This window comes from Lentinus tigrinus, assembly GCF_003813185.1.
Source record: "Lentinus tigrinus ALCF2SS1-7 unplaced genomic scaffold L226scaffold_5, whole genome shotgun sequence".
Taxonomy (NCBI): Eukaryota; Fungi; Basidiomycota; class Agaricomycetes; order Polyporales; family Polyporaceae; genus Lentinus; species Lentinus tigrinus.
The window spans coordinates 199,949-224,572 of record NW_027137914.1 but is presented as its reverse complement, the minus strand read 5'-3'; the positions used below and the strand labels follow the sequence as shown (position 1 = coordinate 224,572).

Genomic DNA, 24,624 nt, shown 5'->3' with positions numbered 1-24,624 from the left:
TACTGGTCCATGAAATTCCATCAAGATGCTACACGCTTTCGTACTCGATGCTACTAAGCGTGAAGGCAGCCAAGCCCTTCAAGTCGTTGATGTCGGTGGGGACACTGATGTAGTACTGTACAGCCAACTCTGTGATGAGCATAGCGAGCTACTATACTGAGGCGCGTTGCTTACCTCGAACGTCCCGTTACCATCTAAGCTTCCAACCTGCAGAGAATGACTGTCGTCAATCTAAAGGGATCCGTGGCCTACTGAAGGATCTTACCTGCACAGTGTTCAGCCAGTTCATCGTCCCGTTCGTATCCCCTATCACCCAGTTCTTCGTCATATATCCGTACGCCTTCTTCGCTGCGCTCACGAATCCATCGTTGTGAAGGTAGCCCCTCCGCACGCCTTTCAGAAGCGCGTATACGAACATCGCCGTACCAGAGCTCTCGAAGTAATTCCCCGTGCGCCCTGGCTGAGTGATGACCAACCACCATACCCCGCTCGTGGCATCGGCCGCGTCCCTGACTCTAGGAGCGAGATCGCGCAAGATGGAAAGCAGGGTGTCGTGTCCGGGATGCGAACGCGGAAATATATCCAACGTGTCCACCAGCGCCATCATGTACCACCCAAGTGCTCGGTCCCATACTTCCGGGGAGTGTCCTCGGTCTGGCGATGCCCAGGTGGCAGTGTGCGAGTAGTCATAGCCATGATACAGCAAACCGGGCGGAGACGTCGCGTTCTGAAGCGTGTTTCGGTACATAAGCGTGAACTGGGCCTGAATGTCGTCTGGTGGGATACATCAGAGTAACCCTCGGGTGTTGAGTGCGGTGTACACTTACCCCATGCCGACGTATTCCAAACTTGGAAATCATGAGTGTATTGCGCGTAGAATACGTCGCCCATGTAGATTCCATCGAGCCAGCCTAGAATTCACTGTTAAAATCTTCCATCACTCTGGAGACAAGGTCCACATTACCCTGGTTGGGATAGCGAAGCTTGTGCCAAAACTGGCCTTGCGCTGTCCTCGGCTGCGTCTCGAGCTGCTTCCTGTACTGATCTGCGGCAATCTTATACTTCTCTTGGCCTGTAACGCTATACCTATGTGCGCGCCGAAGATGAAATTCTGTTCATAGAATGTCCAAACAACACACATACAAGTATAGAAATGTAGGACCCGTTCGGATGGGATCAAGCTGGTAATCCGTCGTGAATCTAGCCAAAGGTTTGTCAAGAGGGAGACATCTAGTGCATAATAGACCACTCACCCGTACCCGCCAATGACGGTCCCGTTCTGAGTGACCACGCGATCCACGCCTTGCTGGATGTAGTCGAAGTAGGTTCTATTTCCGGTCTTTTCATACAAGAGTCTCAAGGCCCACTGGAACTCTCCGTGCTCATACGAGACGAGAGGCGCGCCGTTCGAGCCCAAACCGTCGCCTTGTCCTCGAGAGATGGCGGAATCGGCAGCCCAGATGGCATAAGAAGCAGGCAGCTTCGTAGTCACTGCCGAACCATGACTCGCTGCAAGAGAAAGTAGCAACAAGAAGGAAAGCATTTTGAGTATGGACACAGTTGGAGGACACCGGAGCGACGACCTTCATCTCGACTTGTCTACCTATGCTTATACTCCTCAGTAGTGACAGTTGGCCGGCAGTCGACGTGATCATGAGACCTTCGAGAATGACGGCAACTGGTCATCTGAGTAGCGCAGCTGAGCCTGCTCGGATAGACTCTTCAGTGGGTCAATCCCGGTCGACGGTACTTGACGCATACCTGGCACGAGACGCCTTCGGTTGTTGGGGCGCCGGCCCGCGCAACATTCCGTGTTATGTCCTAGACTTTGATTCCGAACGGGATCGCCGCGCCGTACACACATGTCCGTCTACATCCCTTTCTTCTAATCTCTCGTGAGCATGTACTGGACTTCGGGTTTGACGCTGGCCAACATGTCCTCCGTCGTCTTCTTAGGGTTCCATCCAATGGCCCTCGCCCTCCTACCTCGGCAACGCGAGTTGGTCCCTAGACTTTCCGACTAAGCTTAACGGTTAGTTAAGAGCTACGAGGGTGGTAGGCCGTGCACTCACCCCGGAGAAGAATAGATCCAGCTCCTCCTTCGTGAACGTCGACGGTTCATCTGTCTCCGCAATCCGCAGTTCCTTGAGCGCTTTCCCAATGGCCTTGCCGACGTCGTGCAGTCTGTGCTCTCCGTTTTCGCCAAAGTAATATCCCTCCTTTCCGTGCCCTATCTTCTTGCCCGTTAGTATGGCGTCCCAGATGACCTCATACAGGTGTACGACTATGAATGTGATCAGTCGCGTTCGAGACACCGCACTGAAGAAGAACGCGCTCTCACTATCATCTATTTGCACATTGTTCCAGATGTTCTTGCCCTCCCCGATCATACCGGCACGCTTGCGCGAAAGACTCGCGAGGATCAAGGCCGGTATTTGCTGTGACTGGGGATTCATGATCCCTGCATCGACCAGCGGCCCGTTGGCAAGCCCGTAGATCGTCGATGGAAGGATCAAGTATGCATTGACGTACCCTGCCGCCATGAGTCAGTCTTCTGCTACTCGTGGTACCCTGTATTGACTTGCAAAGGGGCGCTCACCTTCCTTATCAGCATCGATTACGATGAGGTCAACCTCTCTGTGCGGCTGGTCCGGCGAGATCTTATCCAGCTGCTCGAGGTCATCGTCATAGTAGACTGTGTCCGTGGAGAACATGCCCGCTGCATTGTCAACCAGGACACCTGTTCCAGACTTGCATGGCATGAGATTGTATTTCTTGAAGAGATGTGCGAGATGATTTACTGTATGGATGAGCGAAGGGACCTTGCCTGTGGCTTTGTGCCTCTCCTTCAACCCGGCGAGAATGGCCTTTGTGGACTGCAGATGGTCTGCATCCGCCTTCGAGCATGTGTGGTGTCAATTTGTATCATGTCAACTTGCGGAGTCTAGTTATACTGGAGCAGGAGGGCTCACGCATTCTATAACAATGTCGGACTCCTTGGCCAGATGGGTGAGTAGATCGGTGTTATCGAGAGAGCCAACAACTGCATGGACGCCAAAGGGCTCGAGGTCTCGAGCCTTCTGCTGGTTGCGCAGGAGCGTTGTGACGTGGAATGTTGCAGATCTTCCGTCTCCGAGGAGGCGACTTAGCACACCCCCTCCAATGTACCCTGCCGAGTTCCATCCGTCATATTGTCATGGGAATATAGGACGATGAGTAGACACGGACCTGTTGCTCCAATCAAGAGGAGGTTTGTCTCTGCATCGTTCTGTGGCATGGCTGTCGACAAGTCCGGTGAGAGATGCAAAGACTGGGAGTAGTTGTAATTATAGGTGTCCGCGTGACGTCAGTGCAGCCTGACCCCCCGGCGGCTACTTACTCAGATCAGATCGTGCGCACCTCGGGGTCATCACACGAGTAACTCATTCAATCACCCGTCTAGTAGCATTAATAGCACCCATAGCATAACATACAGCATCCGCGCATGTGGTTAAACTCACGCCCTCGCGACCCATCCCTGCGAGCTCCTCAGTCTCTTGGCCCGCCTCGGCGCCACACCGGTCTCCTTCACCTCCTCCCTGCTCACCTCCTCTGCCAATTCAGCCGACATTTTCCTCGAGACCTTGGCGGTCCCTGGCCGTCTCCCACAACCCCTGCCCTGATTGTCCCACTCGACCAGCCAGCGGTTGACATCGTGCAGTATCCTCGAAAGCTGCAAGTCGCGCTGTTGCTGCTGGTGTTGTGTGAATGCCACGCTGTGGCGACCGCTCGCCATGTTCTCCAGCCATATGAGCGCGTCGAATCTGACCATCCAATCCCCCAGGACGCGTCTCTGTTCCGCGCCCAGGACGCACTCGCGTTTTGGGGAGGCAATGGGCTCGAAGGAGAGTCCGAGGGTAGGACGGACTGAGGACGGATGTCCGCGCTGCTCAACATTCCGCTGAGCACTTCTCTGCGCAAGCATGTAGTCTGTGCTCGCGAGCGCGTGGTAGAGTTCGGCGGCAAGCTTTGTGAACTGCTCCATGATTCTGTAAGCGAGGTAAGGGATGCCAGGGGAGTACCGCGCCTGCTCCAGAAGGTACGCCCTGCCTGCTGGGGGCAGATGGTCAAATGCGGCGTCGACGAGGGAGTATGGCGTGGCGGGATACTCGGCATAGTGGACAAGTGTGCAGGGATGGATCTGTGGGTGCATGTCGATGGTCATTGTGGTGATGGACTTCGTCGGTCGGTGGCTGATGTGGTATGGAGGGCATCCGAGCTGTATTATATGACAGACCGAGCGATCCGGAGAAGACACGCACGAAGCAAGACATGCTCTTGTGAGTGTGCCTCAAGGCGGGGCAACTGGAGGAGAAGCAGCCAGGGCGCTACACGTGCTCTTGTCCTAGTTCTTGTACTCTGCCTGTTGCCAGTGATCGCGCGCGGTGGAACAGACCTGTTCTCACAGCTGTGGGATTGCAAGACGGTGGCGTCGGGTACGACGCAAGTGTGTGCATAGCGTTACACACGTACGTGGCGGTGGGTAACCAGAGAGTGGTATATCAGTACATGGTATATGTAGGCGGACGGTCCGGCGTCCGCGTCTGCTCTTTTCGCTCGTGAAATCGATCGTGTTCACGGCGACTTCGCGCACAAGCAGCGTCCGCCAGCCATGCTCGCTGCTCTCGCTCTCGCCCTCATCGTCGCCTCCCTCCTTGCCTACTTCGCCAAGTCAGTCCTCATCCGCACCCCCAACAACTCCTCCGAGTCCCACGCACACGGCTCCAGCTCAGGCCTGTCCCTTGACGAGCAGCGCAAGTACCAAGAGCAGATCCTCCGCAGACGCAATCAACACTCTCAGTCCACCCCGCAGCAGTCCGAAGTCCAGAAATCCGAGCCAACATCCGTCATGCAGCCCCCAAAGACAGACCTTGACCCGCCCAAGGACGATCCGTTCACGCTCGAACAGCTCAAGGCGTTCGACGGCTCAGATCCCTCGAAGCCCATATACGTCGCGATCAAAGGTGCGCCTTTCATCTCTTCCCTTCCTCATCCCGTGGCATGGTGTGAACGCAATCGCCTTCCTCCAGCTACCGTTTTCGACGTCACGCGCAAGGCAGACACGTATGGCAAGGGCAAATCTTATAACCTCTTTGCCGGCAAGGACGCATCCCGCGCCCTCGGCATGTCCAGCCTCAAGCCCGAGGATGCCGTGTCTGACTACAGCACGCTATCCGAGGGTGATATGAAGACCCTCAACGACTGGTACGACTTCTTTTCGTACGTATCTCAACTTGTCTCCCCGTGTTCGTGATAGTCACTGACCGGTACCCGCGTCCCCAACTTCAGGAAACGATACAACATCGTCGGGAAAGTCATTGACTTACCTCCTCCTACCTCTGCGCTCTGACTTGGGACGATTCGCTGTGCTGTACAAGTTATTGTATCATCGAGCTGGATCACATCCTTTCTGCTATTCCCAAACCCCTCATGGCCGTCAGTTGTGGCTCTGGAATGCTCACTCCGTGCCAGTAAGTACCCCCGCACTGCTGCTCACGGATATAGCGTCGCTTGCCCCGCAGGCTGCACAGGGCGGTATGCATCAAGCCGACAGGCATATCGTTGGGGTCAGTTTACAATTGGTCCCTGTAGGTGCGCATGTGTCATATGCTGTGTTGTGTATGAATTGCTTCTATAGACATCCATTCTGCGAAGAATATATGGTGGCTTCGTGGTCGTCATCATCACTCCGATCAACCTGCGCATGCAACCGTCGCTCTCGCGCCTTCGGCATGCTGCTCTTTGACCATTTGCAAACATCTTGTCATTGAGCCTATTGAGCTGCAACGAAACAATCACTTTGAGGTGTAACAGGTTGTGACCCTTCTGGTTGAGTGCGCATGTTATGAACCTGCGTTGCCTCCTTACATAGTGCTCATTTCCCGTGACCGCCTTTGTTGTAGCATCGTTCTCAGCCGTCTACGACAGGATAGGAGACAGCAGTACGAATTGTGTACGTGGCGCATTCCATGTTGTATGCTGCTACTGCGTTATCTTCCGCTCGTGCGACAAATGTGCATCGACAGCTTATCGTACTCCTTCGAGGCTCTCTCGGAATGCCTACATTTTGCGAGGTCTCCACGTCAGCCAAAGAGCTCTCGTGTACAACTGCGTGCTGTCAACTCCACGGAATCTATTACTGCTGACTGGATGAAGTCTTCTCCATCATGTTCCTGGTCCTGGGACCTGGAGACGCCTTTCGCTCCCCCTTGAAGTTCTTCCGCACTCACCGGCACCGCTCAACACAAGTTAGCTCCGCTCCATTCTCTACGCTTTCTCCTCACCGAGCTCAAGCTTTTCATTTGTTGTGCAAGCAGCGTGAAGCGACATCCTGGGTCTATCACGTCACGTAAGTCCACTTTGCTCAGCCTATAGTGCAGCGGACCTGAGAATGGATCTGTATATGTATAGATTGGCGACCTACGTACGACATACAAGGGATACAGGCGGTGAGAACAAACCTCGATACTTCACCAGGTACGTGATACAGTCTAGTGTCAATCCATCATACTCAAGCATCGAGCGGCGAACGAAGACGACGCCGGACGGAGGAACGTTTGATGGAATTAGCGAGAGAGATTCTGACGGCCGCCGAATGCCCATGCCCAGAAGTCTCGGACCCTCGAGAAGCTGGAAAATGGGCTAGTTTCCTCCGAGAGCCGAGTTCCAATTCTGACTTCCGAAGCTAGAGGCTAGCCGCCGTCCCGGCGGTCGCGCGGGAGAAGACATATTATGGAGTGTCGCTGGGGTCCTCATCAACCTGTCCAACCTTGCAATAAGTATACTGCTATTCGTGCTGGACGCGTTGGAAAAACGCACCTCCCGAATTACCTGACCAGATAGATCCAAAGTATTTGGGACACCTTTCCAACACTTTCCCATCTCTTGCCCTTCCCTCATTCATCTTTCGACGAGTGTCCTTGCCGATGTACTTGGTACATAACACGACTATGTAAGCCGGCGTGGACTTGTCCCTGGACGGCTTGCCACAAGGCTTGCACAGGTCAAGCACAACATGTGGAGGCCATCTATGCGTCTGTCACCACATCCAGATCAACACGGATACGGTGGGCGAATACTAAGACCTCAGTGCGATGTCCTTTGACGTGCGGAAGGGGGATCGTATTGAACATTGCGATTTGCCAATGCTCCGGCTGATGCGGAGTTGAAAGTCACGGAGATAAGGACGTTTTACTCCCATCCTGGCCACACTTGAGAGCTTGAGAAGCCGGGCAGTGTTACTGCGGTGACGCGTGGTGGTCACTGTTCGCGGACACGTAGTCCGGAAGCTTCGCCTCGAGAACCACAACCACAAGGGCGCATGTGGTTGGTCTTTGGTCTGGGGGTGTCCAGGTAACGTGTGAGGCCGCATGCAACCGATAGGCCGATACCATCGATCACAGTCAGAGTCTTCAGCAATGGGCGAGTATGCGGTGAAACCGAGTACGTGAGCGCCTGCACGAAATGAAAACCTTGAGGCCAAGACTCACGAAGGCAGTCTGCGGACGAGCAGTGAATGAATCAAAATACAATACCCCATTCGTAGAACTTGGTCTCTTGTGCGATTCGCATGCTGCGGCAGAAAGTGTGCTCTGAGTTTGCCGCAGTACTGCGCTGCAGCTTACAGGAGTTCCTGTTCCTGCTGAGAGCTGCAGCAAGGGAAGCGTCGAAGGGTTCAAACTTCAATGCAAGATCGTGCCGAACTTGCCGGAGCAGAATGCATGATGCTGGAACTACGCCAGTTAGCCGCGTAGAGCCGCCCCAGCGCCGCGTTCCTCATCTTTCGAAGGGGTGAGTAAGTGCATTGCCAGACTGTGCATATGACGAACGGAGGCGTACCTCGTTGTCGGCGAAGCGTGAGGACTGTCGTAACGCGTTGCGACGCTCGCCTTCTTCCATGGATCCTCTACCGGAGGTTGGCACTAGTGCTGTTCTGTCGTCCATGTGTGTGTCCGCGATGCGGCCCACGTCCAACGATAGACTACCACTAAGATGTCCAGGTTGAACGAGCAGAGACAACCGCAGCCGCAGCCGCGCTACTCTGCGAAGCTGGGGTTCGCGGTACCTATCAGGTACATTCCAGTTCTCGGCGGCCGAGCATGAGCTTGGGAGACGCGCCAGTACACGTTAGACCGAGAGCGAATATTGATCACGACGGAGAGGGTCGGCAGGCAAGAGGAGTTCGGACGAGTCGGCGCGACGGGGACTGAGTGTCGGCTTGGGTTCGTGGCTGCTTGTTTGGGCTTGCTGGGGCCGAGTGTTGGGCAGGCGGGGCTGGGGAATATTGAATATGTGATGCGGCCATTGGACGCGAGAACGCGTGATACGCCCCGCGCATCGTCTGGGCCTGCCCTGCCGCTTTCTGCTCGCGATTGTTTCCTCCGTTCCTTCACGCCCGAGCCGCACTCCCTCCGCCCCGCTTACATGCTTGACGGGCCAGCGACGAGCAGGGCGGGCATGCTGTCGAGGATAGAGTCTAAATCACGGGCGGCCTGCGAGTGCGGTAGGATGTGCGCACCGATGCGGCTCGGAGGGTGGCAGCCTGGAAACAGGGACAGGATGCGGCAGGAGGAGATCGTGGGTCGGACTCTGTGCTGAATCCGGGACACGAGCAGCTGCGGGACCTGGCGGGAGTGCTCAGGCTGAGACTGCCTGAGCCTGGGGCCGGGAGTGCGCACGCGGACTTTAGCGAACACGTTGCACGACTTGCGCAGGGCCGTGGCGTATTTCACGCCCGCTCCCGCTCCCGCTCTCTCCCTCGCCCGTCCCGACTGCTCACGCCAGCCTCGAGTCCCGCCACCAACACGCGTCCGAGGTGACTCTGGGTGGCACAGTGGTGGCACCGAGTCAAAGCAAAGCATTGGTTGTGTCTCCTCGGTGCGTGCAGAGTCAAAGCAGCGTGCCGGATCGAGAGACACATACCACCGCCACAGGACATACGACCCGATCGTCTACCGCCCTCGACGCTTCTTCCCAAGCGCCGTCTACTTGTCTCCCTTCCCCCACCATCTCCCCTTCCCGTCTTCTCTCCCGTCCTCCACCATATCCTCCCTCGCCCTCCCCGTAGCTTTGGCTCTGCCACCCCCCAGCACAAGAATACACCCTCATGGACGCCCTTCGTTCCCTCGTGCAGCCCCTCGTCGGCGGCGGAGGCGGCTCCTCAATGATTGACGGCATGAAGCTCGTCGTCCTCGGTGGCACCGTCGAGACTGCTCGACGCGTCGCAAGCTCAGGATGGTACGTCCCCCAGTCGTCCCTGTTCGCTGTGCGGCGTGCCAACACAACTGATCATTGCTCACCGACCCTATATGTACATGACGACGCCCCACTTCCAGGTCACACTTCATTAATTGTGAGCCTCACTCCGGTCCCGAGGTTGTCGCACGCTGACTCACCTCTCCCTTCAGCATTCTTCCTTACCGCCCACTTCTCCGAGGAAGATTACCCCTACGACTGGCTCATGCTCTGGCTCTCCCGTCGGCCGGAGTGGCAACGTTCCCGCGAGTTTGAAACGACGACCCGCTCTTCCACGCCCGGCTTCGGCTCCCGCATAGCTGACAACTCGTTTGGCGATGAGGAGGATGAGGATGAGGACGCACCTGGTCGCGTCAAGACGCGCGTCGTTTTCCAGCCGACATCGAACACCACCCACACCATCTACTACCGCGGCCACTGGCTGCGTGTAAAGCGTTGGCGTAAGGGCGACACTGGCAGCGAGGTCATCTCAGTGTCCGTCGTCGCGCGTAACAACTCCATCCTCAAGCAGCTCGTCCTGCAGGCCAAGAAGGAGTACGAGGCCGAGGCGGTACACCGGATACAGATTTATTTCGCCGACTCTCACGGCTGCTGGAGATGGACAGATTCGCGCCATAAGCGACCGATGTCGTCCATCGTCCTCAATCCAGGTGTGAAGGAGATGCTTCTGGCAGACACGAAGGACTTTCTTAAGTCTGAAAAGGTACGTTCATTACTCGTGTAGGAGGGACAGGGATCGCTTCACGCACCTAGACTTCATCCTTCACCTCCGCTTGCTTCTCCAGTGCTGACTTGTTACGTTGTTTTACAGTGGTATGCGGACCGTGGCATCCCCTTCCGGAGAGGATATTTGCTGTACGGTGTGCCCGGATCGGGGAAGAGTTCGCTCATTCACGCCATCGCCGGCGAGTTGATGCTTGACATTTACGTCGTATCCCTATCGTCGTCCTGGATAAACGACAGCACGCTCACCACGCTGATGGGACGCGTTCCGGCGCGTTGCATAGTCCTCCTCGAGGATCTTGATGCAGCGTTTACGCGCAGCACATCGCGAGACGGCAGCTCAACAGGTAACCCCGAAGGCAAGTCCGATGAGAAGCCGACCGAGCAAACCACGAGCACGTCGTCAACTGCGCGCAGCAGGGTGCGCAAGAACGATCAGCTGTCAGATGTTAACACTCTTAGCTTGAGTGGACTGCTGAACGCACTAGATGGTGTTGCAGCGTCTGAAGGCCGCTTGCTGTTCGCGTATGTATTGTCGCAACTCTAGCACCTCCGTCGTACTGACTGCGTCATCAGGACAACGAACCACCTTGAGCGCCTGGACCCCGCATTGTCTCGTCCTGGACGCATGGACGTCTGGATCGAGTTCAAGAACGCATCCAAGTGGCAAGCTGAGCTGCTGTTCCGTAATTTCTTCCCTTCGACAGATGAGGACAATGTACCGATCGAGGGCGACCTCGACAGCGTTGAGCTCCCCATGTGCCCGACACCGCCATCTCCTTCAGCGGCCTCGTCCGCCAGCTCCACGCTCTTCTCCTCGATCTCGGGCACATTCTCGTCCGTGCCCACGTCCCCGTCAGGATCGTCGAGTCCGTTGTCGCCCCTTCCCTCGCTGCCGGATGGTCTGCCGACGCGTTCTCGGACGAGTTCCACGGCTGGCCAGAGCACGCGCGCGATGAAGGGTAAGGAGAGGACGCGAACTGTAAGCGACGCGGGACTGCTGAACCAGGCGTACCTGCCACCACCGGTCGAGGCGGAGATCATGGAGGCGAAGCACTCAGCGAAGCCGCTGGATGGAGCGACGTTGGCTGCACTGGCGAAGAAGTTTGCAGACTCGATTCCAGACGAGGAATTCAGCGTCGCGGCGCTGCAAGGCTGTGAGTGTTCCGATTGATTCGTGGACTCATCACCTGTTGCCCTTCCAATCCATTCGCCCCTCCGCCTCCCCACCCTTGACGACATGATGTCGCAGTGAATTTTTTCCTCGCGGGGATGGTGCGTGTGGTCGCTTGCATGACGAGTGTGCTGACCGTGCGCTGCTGGATGGTGCCGTTTGTCCACAGATCTGTTGAAGAACAAGTCGCGACCTGAGCATGCGGCGAACGAGGCAATTGCATGGGTGGAGAGCGAGCGGGCGATGAGGGAGAAGTTGAAGAAAGAGCGGGAGGCGCGCGAGCTCAAGGAGAAGCAGGAGGTCAGTTATCCGATTACTTATCCGATTACATCGATTATCATTCTGTTCCCCACCCCGGGCGCTCCTCCATCCCGGCATCCGCGCGGGCCGCGGTTGTCTGTCTGTCTTGTTCTTGTTCCGTGTCCGCGTTGTCGCGCTCTGTTGCTGACTTTGTTTTCTTGGACCTGCAGCGCGAACAGCGGAAGAAGGAGCTGCTCGAGAAGGAGAAGGAAGCGGCGGAGCTCAAGAAGCTCGAAGAGGCCGAGGCCGCGCGCAAGGCCGCCGAACAGGCCGCTGCTCTCCTCAGCCAGGCCTCCCTCCCGTCGCATCCCTTGCCAGTGCACACGCCTGGCGGGGAGCAGCCCGTGCAGCAGGTAGCTGAAATCGAGGCAGACAAGGAGAACTCGACTGCTGACGCGCCTGCCGAAGACGACTCGACGGACTCGGAGGACGACGACACGTGCGAGGACCAGCCCTCTGCTGCCGTGTCCCGGACAACTTGGGTCAGTGTTGGGCAGGAGGCATCGGCCTGACTGCTCGGCACGTCCAGCGTCGTGGTGACGGGAGGGCAGACGGGAACTGCAGGTGGTGGGCACCCGCGAGCCGCTGAAGTTTGCCACGACGAGGTTGACTGGGTCGAGTTCCGCGCTGTCGCAGTCGACGGGGACAAAGACGATCCGTCCGTGGCAGGCGGAACAGACGCTGCCAGTGCCGCTGGTGGACCACCTCCTGTGCGAGTGGATGAGACGGTGAAGGAGATGGCATTGGTCCGGCGGCAGGTGCATGGGGTAGCTGTGCTGCGAATGTTTCCACTGCTTGAGTTCTATCTGCTTCATGTGTATGTTCTGTTGCAGCTCGCTCTGTTTGGACGGTAGTGCGCGTTGGCGTGGACGATATTTGTGGTCTGCCTTGTGCTGACCTGGGGTGGTTACATTAGATCTTGGAGTCTGTCGCATACACTGTATCTAGTTGCATTGCTGTTATAATCTATCATCGACGGCGGAACGCGTCGGACCCCTGGCAGTGGGAGCGGGAGGCAGCTGGCGGTCGCCAATCAAGCGGGTGATGGGATGAGCCCCGCTGCCTGGAGACGCCCGGCGCTTGTAGTGGACTGTGCGCCGCCCGCCTCTGGCCACTGCCCGTGCCCCTTCCTTCTCTTCCTCTTCCTCTTCTTCCACCACCCCCGCTCAGGCTTAGCCGCCCCAGCCCCCGCCCCCGCCGCTCTTTTCACCCCTCGCCGCCCCATCTCTACTCACAATGGGTTGTGTCCAGTCCTCCGGCATCGACGATGAGGCCAAGGCCCGTAAGTACCACCCATCACTGCTCTCCATTCTCCTGACCCCTCCCCCGCCCGCTCCGTTGACATCCTACCCTGCGCGCAGGGAACGACGAGATCGAGAACCAGCTCAAGCGGGACCGCATGATGGCCAAGAATGAGATCAAGATGCTCCTTCTCGGTGCTGGAGAGTCGGGCAAGGTTCGTGTTCATCTTCGTCCCAAAAACGCGCCCGCTCACCCCGCTCACTGCCCATCAGTCTACTGTTCTCAAGCAGATGAAGCTCATCCACCATGGCGGTTACAACGAGCAAGAGCGGGACTCGTACAAGGAAATCATCTTTTCCAACACCATCCAGTCCATGCGGTACGTCGCGTTCCTTTTGCCCCCCTTTCCCCTCCCGCTGACAGATCAAACGCGCTCCCCAGTGCCATCCTGGACGCGATGCCGCACCTGGACATCCACCTCTCGCCCCAAAACGACGCTCGGCGCAACATCATCCTCTCTCTGCCTGGCCAGATTGAGGGCGACGTCATGCCGCGCGACGTTGCTGACGCCATCCGCGGTCTCTGGAGGGACCCCGGCGTGAAGGAGGCTGTTTCCCGCTCCCGCGAGTTCCAGCTCAACGACTCCGCCGTGTACTACTTCAATTCCATCGACCGCATGGCCGCCTCCAACTACATGCCCACGGATCAGGACATCCTCCGTTCCCGTGTAAAGACCACTGGTATCACCGAGACAACCTTCAAAGTCGGCGAGCTAACCTACAAGCTCTTTGATGTCGGTGGTCAGCGGTCAGAACGTAAGAAGTGGATCCATTGTTTCGAGAACGTCACTGCGCTCGTCTTCTTGGTCTCTTTGAGCGAGTACGACCAGATGCTGTATGAGGATGAGAGTGTGGTACGTCCCCACCGCTGTCACCTGTCAATCACTCCCAGTTTCATGATTCCATCATCAATCACAGAACCGTATGCAAGAGGCCCTCACCCTCTTCGACTCGATATGCAACTCAAGATGGTTTGTCAAGACGTCAATCGTAAGTGTCTCTCCCACGTCACCACTGGGCTCTCCAGCTTCATCACCGGCGTCCGGTATCTACCACGGTTGACTAACCTTCTGTTGCAGATCCTGTTCCTCAACAAGATTGATCTGTTCGCGGAGAAGCTGCCAAGGTCACCACTTGGCGACTACTTCCCCGACTACACCGGCGGCGATGACTACGACGCAGCATGCAACTATCTGCTCCACCGATTCGTGTCGCTCAACCAGAGTGCTGCGACCAAGCAGATCTATGCGCACTACACCTGCGCAACAGATACCCAGCAAATCAAGTGTACGTGTTGTCAAACTGTGTCGCAGTGAAGTGACTAAGTGCTGATCGTCTGTTGTGATGTTTGATCTTTCATGCGACACGCTCATCCTGTCGACCTGACTTCGCACGTCGCCACCTTTGACATTGCCTGTGCATTCCACTGCGCCGCGCGGCTGCGTCGTTGACCGTTTTCGCTCGGATCTTGCTCGGCGCGTTCCAACAGTCGTCTTGAGCGCTATCCAGGATATCCTCTTGCAGCTGCACCTCCGGGAATGTGGTCTCCTGTAATCCGGTTGAGGTTAGATGCTCAGTTGCGCGAATGGTTCTTTGCCGCATATGCTGCATCTCCGCCCCCTGACCGCCGTTGTTCCTTCTCACTATCGTCCTCTATCTCTCTCGCATCTGCATTCTCTTTTGTCATGTGTTCCATCAGCTCGTCCCGGCGTCCACGACTTCATCATGATCTCCCTCGCCTCGCCCCCGCGCGATTTGGTGGTGACGCGCTACGCCGGGCATCGCATCCACCACCGCATACTGTACATAGTTGGAAAATGTTTCGCGCCCAACCCGCCAGCATGGTCACCCCACGTCGCTCCTTCCATGCCCCACATGCCGCTGTGATCTCGAGCACACACCTCTGCCAGCTCGTTGCTGCATCCCTTCGCGATCCATGATGTCTAATCCCTTCACCTGCACCTCTTCTCTTCGCCTACTCCCGTTTCTCCTTTTGACATTTTCGTGGTTGTGCTCATGTCTGGATGTGTCTGGATCGCTTTGTTTTCTGTAATCATCTACGTAGCCCTTTACCCCCTTAGTTCTGTTTATCCTCTCTTCCGATTTTGCCGTTGTGTCTCCTTAGTTAGGTTGCTCCTCTCTCTCTCTCTCGTTCCGGCATAAACGGCACCCTTTTGATCAACTACTATACAGTCATAGTACGCACAATCTGTCTCTCCAATGCACATGGAGCCTCAGGCTGGGTAGTCCGCTCAATCTCAACCCCGCTCGCAATGAACGCTCGCGACATGGGCCTCACTGGGTTGTGTTTCGCATTTCAGTCAGTCCATTTCATTGTTCGGTTTCCACAGGACCTTGAACGCTGCATGACGTTCCGTGCCAGCCGACACCGTCCGTGTATTCAAGTCTAATAACCCACCAATTTCAGACGATGATCGATGGCCGTCAGTGTCTCTCCATCTGGCGACGCATCGCTCCAGGCCAACCCATCGAAGTCCCTGGGCCTGCGAGCTGCGAGCTGCCGGTGTCAGTTGCAACGCAACGATGAAACTCCCTAGAACACCCGACAATAGGTACCCGTGTGCTACGTTACCATACCTGATCGTGCGGCCTCCGTCGCAGCCTCCAGACGTCCAGCGGCAGAAGCAAGCTGCAAAAACTTCTAGCCAGCGCAAGTCAACTACGCCATTCAAAGAACGGACCACGGTTCGTCTTCCTCTTCCATTGACTAGCCTCGTGCTGCGCCGCCGTCCGCTCAATTACTCATGATTGACGGCTTCTCCCTCTAGATCCACAGCTCAGCCGCGGTGGTGAAACAAATTCGACCCATCTCCGGCGGATGCTTCTGCACCATCGCGATCGCTGTCGGAAGCAAGCTTACGGGTCGTACCACCATGATTGAGCTTTCCACCCAACAAAGCTCACGTCCGCTGCTCCGACGTCCACGCTAAATTCGAGTGCAGCAACTCGTTCGATGCCGCTCGCAAGCCAGAATTAAGCCGTTTCATATTTCTCCCATACGATCGGACTGTCCGTATGACCATTATTGAAGCGCAAAAATTACTCCGACACCAGCAGGATTTGAACCTGCGCTCGCAGAACGAAACAGATAATCGAGAAAATTCGAATCTGTCGCCTTAACCACTCGGCCATAGTGTCTTGGAAGAGAAGAAGGCGTTATTATGATGTCACATTTGCACACAATCAACCCAAACCAGTATTCCATCCATTGTTACATCGTCAACTACATAGATCGGCAGAATTTGTTATAACCCCTTCACAGCGGCAATGAACGCTTGTACACGCGCAGGATCTTTCGCAGACCCATCCTTCAACTCGACCCCACCGCTCACGTCAACGGCCCACGGATGGACGGTCTGCAGCACCTCCTGCACATTATCCGGAGTCAACCCGCCCGCAAGGATGATCGGGAGTTTCTCGCCACCCCCAACCTCGCCCTTGTCCACCACCGCCTTGGCGATCTCCAGGTCAACACGCGTGCCCGTTCCCCCGCTCAGCCCGTTCGCACTTCCCTTCGCCACCGCGTCGAGCAGGACATACTGGTGCGCGCCCGGGCGGGTGATACCCGTGAGCCCATGCCCCTCATCGTCGACATGGAAGACGCGGATCGTCGGGACGGGAAGGTGTCGCGCCCACTCGATGGGCTCGTTGCCGTGAAGCTGCACGAGGTCAAGCTCTGCGTCCTCAACTGCCTTGATGATCGTCTCCAGCGGCTGGTTCTGGAAGACCCCGACGACAAGAGGCCGTTTGAACGGATCCCTCGCCAGAGTCTCCGTCAGCCGGCGGGCGTGCAGGTTGAGCCAAGGCTCGTTCTTGAGCTCTTCCTCCACCGACACCTCAACGGCGGCGGGACGGTGGGATTGCTGGGCGCGGCGTGAGTGGATAGTGGCCGAGATCTCCTGCGCCCGCTCAAGTGAGACGTGCCGCTTGCTCGACGGGACGAACATGAGCCCGATCATGTCAGCGCCAGTTTCCATCGCGTGGACGGCCTCCTCGACCGTCCGTATACCGCAGATCTTGACGAGTGATGGGGCAGTCTCCACCGCCTTGCCCTTGGCGTCCTCGGCCTCGGGCCAGTCCAGGAGCTGGCGGATGAACGCCTTGGTGTCCTTTGCACGCATGAGGGCCTCTCCAACCAGGACCGCGTTGATGCCCTGCTCGGCGAACGTCCGCACATCCTCGGCGCCTTGGATGCCGCTGAGCGCACAGAGGATGACGTCGCGCTCACGAACCATGTCCACGAGGCGGGTCGTCGTCTGCATGTCGACCTGGAAGTCGTGCAGGTTCCGGTTGTTGACGCCGATGACCTTCGCGCCAAGAGCGAGGGCCGCCTCCATCTCGCGGGCGTTGTTGACCTCAACCAGGGGCTCCATCCCTAGCGACCGAGAGTACTCGTAGAGGGCGTGCAGGCGCGAGACGGGGAGCATAGCGACGATGAGCAGCACGCTATCCGCACCGTGCAGACGCGCCTCCGCGATCTGGTACTCGTCAAAGATGAAGTCCTTGCGGAGCACAGCGGGACGATGGGGCAGCGAGTCGATCGCCTGCCGAACCAGGCGCATATCGAGGAGCGTGCCCTTGAACCAAGTCGGCTCCGTGAGCACCGAGATAACAGACGCGCCCGCGAGGGCGTACGACAACGCCTGCTGTGCAGCGTTCGTCGACATCGCAATGGGACCCTTGGACGGGCTCGCGCGCTTGATCTCCGCCATGAGCGCGGGCTTCTTCGGGGCCTGCTTGAGGCGGGAAACGAAGGACACCGCCGGGGGCGCGATGTTGAGGTTGAGGAGCGTCTCGAGGTCCTCCGGTGTCGTGCCCAGGGTCTGTTTCGCGAGCTCGACGTCCTTGATCCGCTGCGCGTATATCTTCTCGAGAATGGTAGGAATTTTCGTGTTGGACGCACCGGGCGTGGCGTTTCCGTTGGGGACCTTGTCGGCAATGCCCTCAAGGCCGAAGGCGGGAAGTGCCTCTTCGGAGACGCGGTATGCCGGATTGAGGTCCCAAGTACCGCCGCGGAGGGCCAGGAAGTTCTTGAAGAGGGTGTCGCCGCTCTCGGACAGGACGCTCTCTGGGTGGTACTGAACAGCTTCTAGGGTGTACTTGCGATGGCGGACCCCCATGATGACGCCACTGTCTTGCGTGATAGCAGTGACCGCAAGTTCGGCAGGGAGGCTGCTGGTGCTCGCACTGAGCGAATGGTAACGGGTGGACTTGATGCCTTGGGGAATGTTCTTGAAACATCCCCGTCCGTCGTGACGGATGGGGCTGACCTTCCCGTGCTTGATCTCGCCCGCAAAGCTGCGAAGGAGGGTGTCAGCATGCAGAGATGTACACGCGAGTAAGATGAGGATCAACACGGTAGGTAGCTCATTCGGCATAGCACTCTGGACGCAAATCGTCCGACTACAAGCTGCAGTAAACACCCTCGAACATCCGCCATGCACGATTCCCCTCAACGAGCACCGCGGAAACGACGGCGGACGTAAGGATTCTGCCCACCCCCTCCGCCCAAGAGAGCATGCAAGCGAGCAAAGTCTATAACCAGCAAGGAGATATAGAGGATGAATTCCTAAATGTGTAGGAAGGCAAGAGCTCTGCGTAATTCGACCACCAGCATAGCCTTGCATCCGTTGTGCTAAACTCCACGCTCAAAGAAGGCATGGAGCATGGAGCATTTCAAACAGCAGAATCCATGCAAACTGACGGAACCTGTCTCAAGACAAGCTGCCCCGCTTTCCGCCGAGCCTGGGCCCCGCGAGCAGAAAAGCCAAAAGCGCGTTTGCCATTCAAGAACGACAGAACAGTTCGCATCCTTCTGTGAAGCACGCAGGATCTTCGGGGCACGAGCAGGCCCCCGCATAGCAGCAGATCAGGCCTTCACGCGAGGATACGCCCTTCTGATCTCTGCGCGACTACACGCGCACAACTCCTGCAGAAGGGGGCACACCTCTGCGTCCATTCTCCATTCCCTTCGGGCCTCTCCAAGCGCGCATCGAACGCACCAAAACGGAAGACTCACCCAATCTGCCCGCCAAAGACGTCGACTAAGCACTCGAGGCCCATGCACACGCCCAGGATGGGCACCTTGCCGGTGAAGTACCTGATCGCCTCGCGCGAGATGCCCGAGTCCGTGATCGGGTGCCCTGGCCCGGGGGAGATGATGAGCGAGTTGAGCTTGAGGAGCGGGAACGCCGCGGGGGTAATCGCGTCGTTGCGGATCACCGTCACGTCCGCGCCGAGGAGGCAGAGCGACTGGTAGATGTTCCAGGTGAAGGAATCGAAGTTGTCGATGAGCAGCACGTCGAGCGGGCGCGTCAGCTCGAGCGGGAGGACGTGGGCCATCTTGCGGTCTATGGTCTGCGAAGGAGATGGAGATGGAGATGGATGAGCGTCGCTGTGTGCTGGCAGGTACTAGTAGGCCGCCACCGCACGAAGAGAGGCGAGGAGGAGGTAAGGATCGAGACTATAGGGAGACGATCTGTTGACCGCGAGAGATATATGTATGCCGGATCGGGAGGCGTTCAAGCTGGCAAGCGGCCTGTTCGTCGGAGAAAGACCAGCGCGGCGCGCGCAGATGGGTGGAAGGGCGGGGAGATGAACAGATGTCCGAGACGGAGGTGAGGTCGAGGAGCAAGGTCGGAGGGCCTCTGAGTCTCCATCTCGACTCTGAGTCAGTAAGCAGTCGACATCTTTTATGACCCTAACCCTAGTATCCCCGCACTCGGAGGCCGGCCACAACACATCGCGATGGATAGAAGTCAGAAAGAGCTGCGTGTTGCAACTCGGCGAAGCTTAAAGGTAACCTACATAATTGTACTATACAAGACGGCGCACTCGCCGCACCAGGCTCGGAGCGCCAGCCCGCGCGCAAACGTCACCGGGCAGCAAAGTAAAGACCCTCCACCGCCACATTCGCCTGCCAGATCCCTACTCTCCTCGCCAACCGCAGCACCGCCGGGAGGGGCAGGACCAGCGCTGCCGATATGGGGAATAGGACGATGAAGAACAGAAACATGAGCACGGTGATTCCGGGCTTGATGACCAGGAAGTAGAACAGAGCCTGGTAGCTCGTGGGGTCCGTGAACATGGCGTACGCGTTCCTGTAGAACGACGTCTCCTGCACGGTCGCGCTCGCGGGCACGCCCGCCTCTATTTGCGCTGGGGTTGGCGGGCGCGTGCGGAGGAAGATGGGGAGTGGGGGGCTGGGAAGCGGATATGCTAGGGGACCGTGAAATGTTGTCTGCAGCGCGAGCTCGCCGCGCGAGAGGAGACGGGCCCCGAATAGGTCTATGAAGCAGAACACGGCGCCCAGGGGTAGCGCCATGAGGGTGCATGTGCCGACCTACGATAACGCGGAGAGAGGTCAGCATTGCGTCAACGATCTGTGGTACCGTGCCTGTGCCGTAAAGCACAACGCAGACTGAAGGGAAGAGGACGCACCAAAGTGAAGACAAAGAGGAATAACCACGAGAAGAGCGCGTAGGGGAAGTTGAGCAGCAGGATGTGGAAGAGTGCAGAATAGTACGCTCTCCTCCTGAGCGGGCGGAAGTACCTCCGCCAGCGGGCTGCAAAGGAGAGCTGCTGGTGCCTCTGCAATTGGCGTTGCGCGTAGCCAGAAAGCTCAGCGGCGAACGCCCTCTGGGCGGGGTCATAGTCACGCACGATGGGACTTTGAGATGGGCTCTCAAGATCAGGCTCGGGCTCGTCGTGTTCCGGACCATCCTCCTCACGGCAGTCCGGGTCGAGGTCGGAATCGCGCTCCGGTTGGAAGGCAGAGAAGACGGTGTGGGCGAAGGAAGGAGCAAGGGATGCGGAGGATCTCAAGGTGCTGGTGAGGGAGAGAGTGCGGCGGCGGCGTATGGTACCAGGATGGAGAGGGGGACGGGGAGAGTTGGGGTTGGGGCTAAGAAGAGGGGTGGTCTCGGAGGCATCGCCATCATCTGGTGGGCCTTCTTGGCACTGGAGGGGAGGGGATAGGGTGTCGTATTCGTCTGAAGGAGCCTGCGGGTGAGAGTGTTCACTGCTGTCGAGGAGGGCACGGCGCCTGCGAGTCTGTCGGGTGCGGCGTGCTGAGGGGTAAGGGGGTGGTGGATCCTCTGGAGGGGAGGTATTGAGGACCAAAGCGGGAGCTGAGGGGTCGTGGAGAAGCAAGGGCGGAGAGGATGGATCTGCGGAGGACATGGAGGGGGGAGGAAGGAGTAGGGGAAGGAGAAGGTACTATCGGTGGCCTGCAGCGGTGGTGGTGGGCTCTGGGCAGGATGAGCGCCTAACCTTCCGGATTTGGCCTGGAGTGGCAATCACATTGACACCTCTGCCCTGCCTCTGCCTCTGCTTGGGGGCGGCACCGGCAAGGGTACCGTGCTTGTGCTGTGTACAGACTTGTGTTCAGGCACAAGGAGATGAGATTTGCTAGCATTTGCAGGAGGATACATGTCTGATTGATAAGTACAGCGCGTAAGGCACGGAGACAGGTCGCGAGGCCCAGGTGAACGGCGGCCTGTGAATGGAAGAGTAGGAGAACAGGCGACGTCATAGCATACGCAATGCATGTTCTGGACGAGCAAGTGCACGCTTGTCTTCCCCGCCGTCTTCTTCGACTTGTCGGGCGTAGATCATTTCGTGCACGAGAGCAGCGTGCGCCGCTAGAGTCTTCGGCCGCGTCCGACTGCGAGAGCAAGAAAGCGACACTCGATGTGCCTAGCGCGTCGCGTCGGGAGCGGCGAGGCGCGATGCTGCAAGAGAAACAGGGAAGCGAGCGAGTCAAAGCCTCTGTTCGCGTTCGAGCCGTGAGCGTCAATTCACGCTCATCCGATGCACTGGCAGCGGGGATCGTGACTCGCGTGACAGGTTCGACGCGAGGTCTCAGTCGCCGTCCACGCTCCTCCTCGACGTCTCCGCCAGCCTGTCTAGCAAGAGACCGTGCAGAGGCTGCAGCTGCGCCCCGGGATGCGGGCGAGGGCCAGTTCGGCAGTCACCGGGACAGGCCTTGTGGCAGCAAAGAGAGGATGTCAACTGCCCGTCTTCTAACCGACGTTCTCCTCTCAGCTCAGCTCATGTCTGGGCCCCCACCGCCTGCCCTCGTCCTCTGCTGCTTGCCCACTCGTATAAAGGCCAGCACTCCTCGATGGTCTCACTCCAAGTCCTGCTGCCCATCTCCCAAACCGCGCCCTGCTTCGTCTATCCCATCCAACCATCGCCCCCTTCTTGCAAATCACACTTCCATTTTCTCGCTTATATACCTCTCACCTCCCTCTCATCTCCTCGTGCTCCATCGTCCCCTCTTGTCCTCTCCCACCATGCCCTCTGCAGACTACCCAAAAGTCCGCCGTTCTCTATCCACGGCATTTCTAACCACCCACTCACCGCTCTCACAGCATGCTCAGGTCCTTGTCATTGGCGGCGGCCCCGGCGGTTCCTACACCGCTTCCGTCCTCGCCCGCGAGGGCTTCGACGTCGTCCTCTTTGAGGCTGCGCAATTTCCCAGGTCAGTATTAACCATTCCTCCCCCAGTTCCCTCCACTTTCTCATCTCTTTCCTCAGGTATCACATAGGCGAATCCCTCCTTCCATCGGTCCGTCATTTTCTCCGTTTCATCGACGCCGAAGACAAAATCGCCGCATACGGCTTCGTCCCCAAGGCAAGTACCTCTACTTCTCCTCCGCTTCCTTTACCTTACCCTGTCTCACTAACCATCCTCCACCCTCAGCCCGGTTCCGCCATCAAGTTCAACCAGTACATGCAGGAAGGATGTCGGCCACTTTCTCCTCTTCCCATATCACCTCACCCTCATCATCTCCTACAGACACCGACTTTGTCGCCCTTGGAGCATCCAACAACGCTTGGAACGTTACCCGCGCCGAGTTTGACCATCTCCTCCTCAACCACGCCGCTTCCTGTGGCGTCAAGGTCTACGAACAGACTCGTGTCACTGACATCACCTTCGACAACACTCCTCCCCCCTCCCCAATTCGTGCTGCCCCTCATTTTCCCCCCCGTCCCCCTCTGGGACAACGTCGATCCAGTACAGTTGAGTTCACTCTCAACGGCGCCCACGATGCTGCATCTCTTGGTCGCCCTCACAGCGTCATGTACGAATCCGCCTATGGCGCTAAGCGCGAGATCACCTTCGACTACCTCGTCGACGCCAGTGGTCGGGCTGGCATCATGAGCACAAAGTTAGCATTGTCCTCTCCTTTCCACAGGACCACCTCTCATCACCCTCCGCCGCAGGTATCTGAAAAACCGTAAATTCAACTCCTCGTTGAAGAACGTTGCCGTCTGGGGATACTGGAAGAACACGGGCATGTACGGCGTCGGCACTTCGCGCGAAAACGCCCCCTTCTTTGAGGCATTAAGTGGTACGTCCCCCGGACACGTCCCTGCCACACTCTCTCTGAAAATTGTGACGATCTGTAGACGAGTCTGGTTGGGCCTGGTTTATCCCACTGCACAAGGGTCTGACGTCCGTCGGCATCGTCATGGACCAAAAGCAGCTCGGTGTTCGCTCCCGCGCCTCGTCCTCCGCGGGGTCTCCTCATCCCAGCGGCGGTCACCGCGGCTCAATCTCCGCGCGGACGGCCTCGACCCTCGCGGATCGCTACGTGTCCTTCCTCCAGCTTGCTCCTGGCGTCTTGGGCCTCGTCGGTGACGGAGAGCTCGTGAGCGTCAAAACGGACGAAAACGATAGCGAGGAAGAGCCTCCAGTGGCCAGAAGTGCTAGCGATTACAGCTACTCTGCTGGCGAATATGCAGGTCCTGGGTTCAGGATCGTCGGCGATGCCGGATGTGAGTTCGTCCATACATCGACGAAGATGTACTCGAGTACTTCCCCGTCTAAACCGTTCTTCCGCAGCGTTCATTGACCCGTTCTTCTCGTCCGGAGTCCACCTCGCCATGACCGGGGGTCTCTCCGCGGCAGCTTCCATTGCAGCCTCCATTCGAGGAGATTGCACGGAAGTGGCGTCCGCGAGCTGGCACAGCAATCGTGTGTCCTTGTCGTACACCAGGTATGTCCATGCCTCATTTTGGCGACTTCGCTGTATACCTCATTGACACGACCCGCGGCAGGTTCTTGATTGTTGTCCTGAGCGCATACAAGCAGATCAAGGCACAGTCCGACAACGTCCTCGCAGATATCGAGGAAAAGAACTTTGACAAGGCGTTCGCTTTCCTCCGGCCAGGCGCGTCCTTTCACAGTGCACTCCTCATTGCCCTCAACTGACACCTCTCTACAGTCATCCAGGGCGGGGCAGACATGGGCACGCGCCTTTCCGAAGACGAGGTCCAGCGCGCGCTCGACTTCTGTGTCCACCTCTTCGACCCAACCACCCCCGAGCAGCATGAGGCCGTCCGCCGCAAGCTCGAAATTGTCACCGGCTTCCATCTACCCATACCGCCATCCCCAGACTCCTCTTCGGCGAAGACAGCTTTCGAGCCCGATGTCTCTCGTCTTCTTGATGTGCGCGCACCAGTCGTCGACCCGGCCCAGCTTGACAAATTGCTCCGCCTGCAACTCAGGATCCACGATACCCGCAGCGTGCCCTCTCCGCCGCCTTCTCCCCGCACGCCGAACACTCCGACAGGTCTGCGCATACCAGCTCCGATCCGGGAAGCTGGCGCGGACCTTCAGACGGAAATCCGGATGGTCCTGGACAAGGTCAACGCACGCCGTGTCATCCATGCCGAACACGGCAACGGACTCAACAGTCTAGAGCAGGAAGCGTTTGACGGGTACGTCCTCCGGCTGAAGAGGGGCGAGCTGGGGCTACGCCAGCAGGAATCCAGCGAGGCCCCATGAAGGTGATGCTCTGG

The 24,624-nt window shown here is 57.8% G+C and overlaps 11 protein-coding genes and 1 non-coding gene across 12 annotated transcripts; 5 read left to right on the top strand and 7 right to left on the bottom strand.

The window, feature by feature from the left end:
* Nucleotides 1-28: 28 nt before the first annotated feature.
* On the bottom strand, nucleotides 29-1,543 carry L226DRAFT_567815 (glycoside hydrolase family 105 protein; the record flags this gene model as incomplete). Its single annotated transcript, XM_067684081.1, has 7 exons — nucleotides 29-115; nucleotides 175-207; nucleotides 266-774; nucleotides 828-911; nucleotides 965-1,086; nucleotides 1,144-1,200; nucleotides 1,254-1,543. The coding sequence occupies 7 exons, from the start codon at nucleotides 1,541-1,543 to the stop codon at nucleotides 29-31; spliced, it is 1,182 nt and encodes a 393-aa protein (XP_067538699.1).
* A 143-nt stretch (nucleotides 1,544-1,686) lies between these two features.
* On the bottom strand, nucleotides 1,687-3,305 carry L226DRAFT_284177 (NAD-P-binding protein). The gene is made up of 8 exons (XM_067673583.1): nucleotides 3,229-3,305; nucleotides 2,973-3,169; nucleotides 2,802-2,897; nucleotides 2,600-2,750; nucleotides 2,342-2,533; nucleotides 2,073-2,284; nucleotides 1,762-2,020; nucleotides 1,687-1,705 (listed from the first exon to the last, which is right to left on the bottom strand). Exons 1-7 carry the CDS (start codon nucleotides 3,275-3,277, stop codon nucleotides 1,886-1,888), a joined length of 1,032 nt encoding a protein of 343 aa, XP_067538698.1. The 5' UTR covers nucleotides 3,278-3,305; the 3' UTR covers nucleotides 1,687-1,705; nucleotides 1,762-1,885.
* Nucleotides 3,306-3,431: 126 nt separating this feature from the next.
* On the bottom strand, nucleotides 3,432-4,506 carry L226DRAFT_531501 (uncharacterized protein). The gene has a single exon (XM_067680093.1). The coding sequence runs from the start codon at nucleotides 4,202-4,204 to the stop codon at nucleotides 3,497-3,499; it is 708 nt and encodes a 235-aa protein (XP_067538697.1). The 5' UTR covers nucleotides 4,205-4,506; the 3' UTR covers nucleotides 3,432-3,496.
* A 382-nt stretch (nucleotides 4,507-4,888) lies between these two features.
* On the top strand, nucleotides 4,889-5,389 carry L226DRAFT_457678 (progesterone binding protein; the record flags this gene model as incomplete). Its single annotated transcript, XM_067675387.1, has 3 exons — nucleotides 4,889-5,003; nucleotides 5,070-5,259; nucleotides 5,329-5,389. The coding sequence occupies 3 exons, from the start codon at nucleotides 4,889-4,891 to the stop codon at nucleotides 5,387-5,389; spliced, it is 366 nt and encodes a 121-aa protein (XP_067538696.1).
* Nucleotides 5,390-9,145: 3,756 nt separating this feature from the next.
* L226DRAFT_457458 (P-loop containing nucleoside triphosphate hydrolase protein) lies at nucleotides 9,146-11,191 on the top strand (the record flags this gene model as incomplete). Its single annotated transcript, XM_067675371.1, has 5 exons — nucleotides 9,146-9,276; nucleotides 9,375-9,391; nucleotides 9,447-9,997; nucleotides 10,106-10,542; nucleotides 10,594-11,191. 5 exons carry the CDS (start codon nucleotides 9,146-9,148, stop codon nucleotides 11,189-11,191), a joined length of 1,734 nt encoding a protein of 577 aa, XP_067538695.1.
* Nucleotides 11,192-11,349: 158 nt separating this feature from the next.
* Nucleotides 11,350-12,776, bottom strand: L226DRAFT_284087 (uncharacterized protein). Its single transcript, XM_067673582.1, has one exon. The coding sequence runs from the start codon at nucleotides 12,424-12,426 to the stop codon at nucleotides 11,509-11,511; it is 918 nt and encodes a 305-aa protein (XP_067538694.1). The 5' UTR covers nucleotides 12,427-12,776; the 3' UTR covers nucleotides 11,350-11,508.
* L226DRAFT_457554 (G-protein alpha subunit) lies at nucleotides 12,728-14,346 on the top strand (the record flags this gene model as incomplete). Its single annotated transcript, XM_067675378.1, has 7 exons — nucleotides 12,728-12,773; nucleotides 12,853-12,947; nucleotides 13,006-13,112; nucleotides 13,175-13,646; nucleotides 13,711-13,782; nucleotides 13,872-14,079; nucleotides 14,282-14,346. 7 exons carry the CDS (start codon nucleotides 12,728-12,730, stop codon nucleotides 14,344-14,346), a joined length of 1,065 nt encoding a protein of 354 aa, XP_067538693.1.
* On the top strand, nucleotides 14,136-14,891 carry L226DRAFT_284039 (uncharacterized protein). Its single transcript, XM_067673581.1, has one exon. It carries the CDS (start codon nucleotides 14,331-14,333, stop codon nucleotides 14,730-14,732), a length of 402 nt encoding a protein of 133 aa, XP_067538692.1. The 5' UTR covers nucleotides 14,136-14,330; the 3' UTR covers nucleotides 14,733-14,891.
* A 967-nt stretch (nucleotides 14,892-15,858) lies between these two features.
* L226DRAFT_t51 lies at nucleotides 15,859-15,951 on the bottom strand. The gene has a single exon. It is a non-coding gene; the product is annotated as a tRNA-Ser (tRNA).
* A 107-nt stretch (nucleotides 15,952-16,058) lies between these two features.
* On the bottom strand, nucleotides 16,059-19,155 carry L226DRAFT_567810 (N-anthranilate isomerase; the record flags this gene model as incomplete). The annotated part of the gene is made up of 2 exons (XM_067684080.1): nucleotides 16,059-18,111; nucleotides 18,833-19,155. The coding sequence occupies 2 exons, from the start codon at nucleotides 19,153-19,155 to the stop codon at nucleotides 16,059-16,061; spliced, it is 2,376 nt and encodes a 791-aa protein (XP_067538691.1).
* Nucleotides 19,156-19,687: 532 nt separating this feature from the next.
* On the bottom strand, nucleotides 19,688-20,994 carry L226DRAFT_543610 (uncharacterized protein; the record flags this gene model as incomplete). The annotated part of the gene is made up of 2 exons (XM_067682212.1): nucleotides 19,688-20,155; nucleotides 20,254-20,994. 2 exons carry the CDS (start codon nucleotides 20,992-20,994, stop codon nucleotides 19,688-19,690), a joined length of 1,209 nt encoding a protein of 402 aa, XP_067538690.1.
* Nucleotides 20,995-22,109: 1,115 nt separating this feature from the next.
* On the top strand, nucleotides 22,110-24,610 carry L226DRAFT_543609 (FAD/NAD(P)-binding domain-containing protein; the record flags this gene model as incomplete). Its single annotated transcript, XM_067682211.1, has 10 exons — nucleotides 22,110-22,133; nucleotides 22,188-22,297; nucleotides 22,354-22,450; nucleotides 22,520-22,562; nucleotides 22,616-22,988; nucleotides 23,044-23,171; nucleotides 23,230-23,598; nucleotides 23,666-23,819; nucleotides 23,881-23,993; nucleotides 24,048-24,610. 10 exons carry the CDS (start codon nucleotides 22,110-22,112, stop codon nucleotides 24,608-24,610), a joined length of 1,974 nt encoding a protein of 657 aa, XP_067538689.1.
* Nucleotides 24,611-24,624: the final 14 nt, after the last annotated feature.

Excerpts from the sequence above, each read along its gene's own strand:
- L226DRAFT_284087 (XM_067673582.1), bottom strand. The coding sequence starts at position 12,426 with ATGCGACAGACTCCAAGATCTAATGTAACCACCCCAGGTCAGCACAAG.
- L226DRAFT_531501 (XM_067680093.1), bottom strand. The coding sequence starts at position 4,204 with ATGACCATCGACATGCACCCACAGATCCATCCCTGCACACTTGTCCAC.
- L226DRAFT_284177 (XM_067673583.1), bottom strand. The coding sequence starts at position 3,277 with ATGCCACAGAACGATGCAGAGACAAACCTCCTCTTGATTGGAGCAACA. Across the intron at positions 2,534-2,599 it reads AATCGATGCTGATAAGGAAG|GGTACGTCAATGCATACTTG; the intron begins GTGAGCGCCCCT and ends TCATGGCGGCAG. Across the intron at positions 2,285-2,341 it reads CAATGTGCAAATAGATGATA|TCGTACACCTGTATGAGGTC; the intron begins GTGAGAGCGCGT and ends TCACATTCATAG.
- L226DRAFT_284039 (XM_067673581.1), top strand. The coding sequence starts at position 14,331 with ATGTGGTCTCCTGTAATCCGGTTGAGGTTAGATGCTCAGTTGCGCGAA.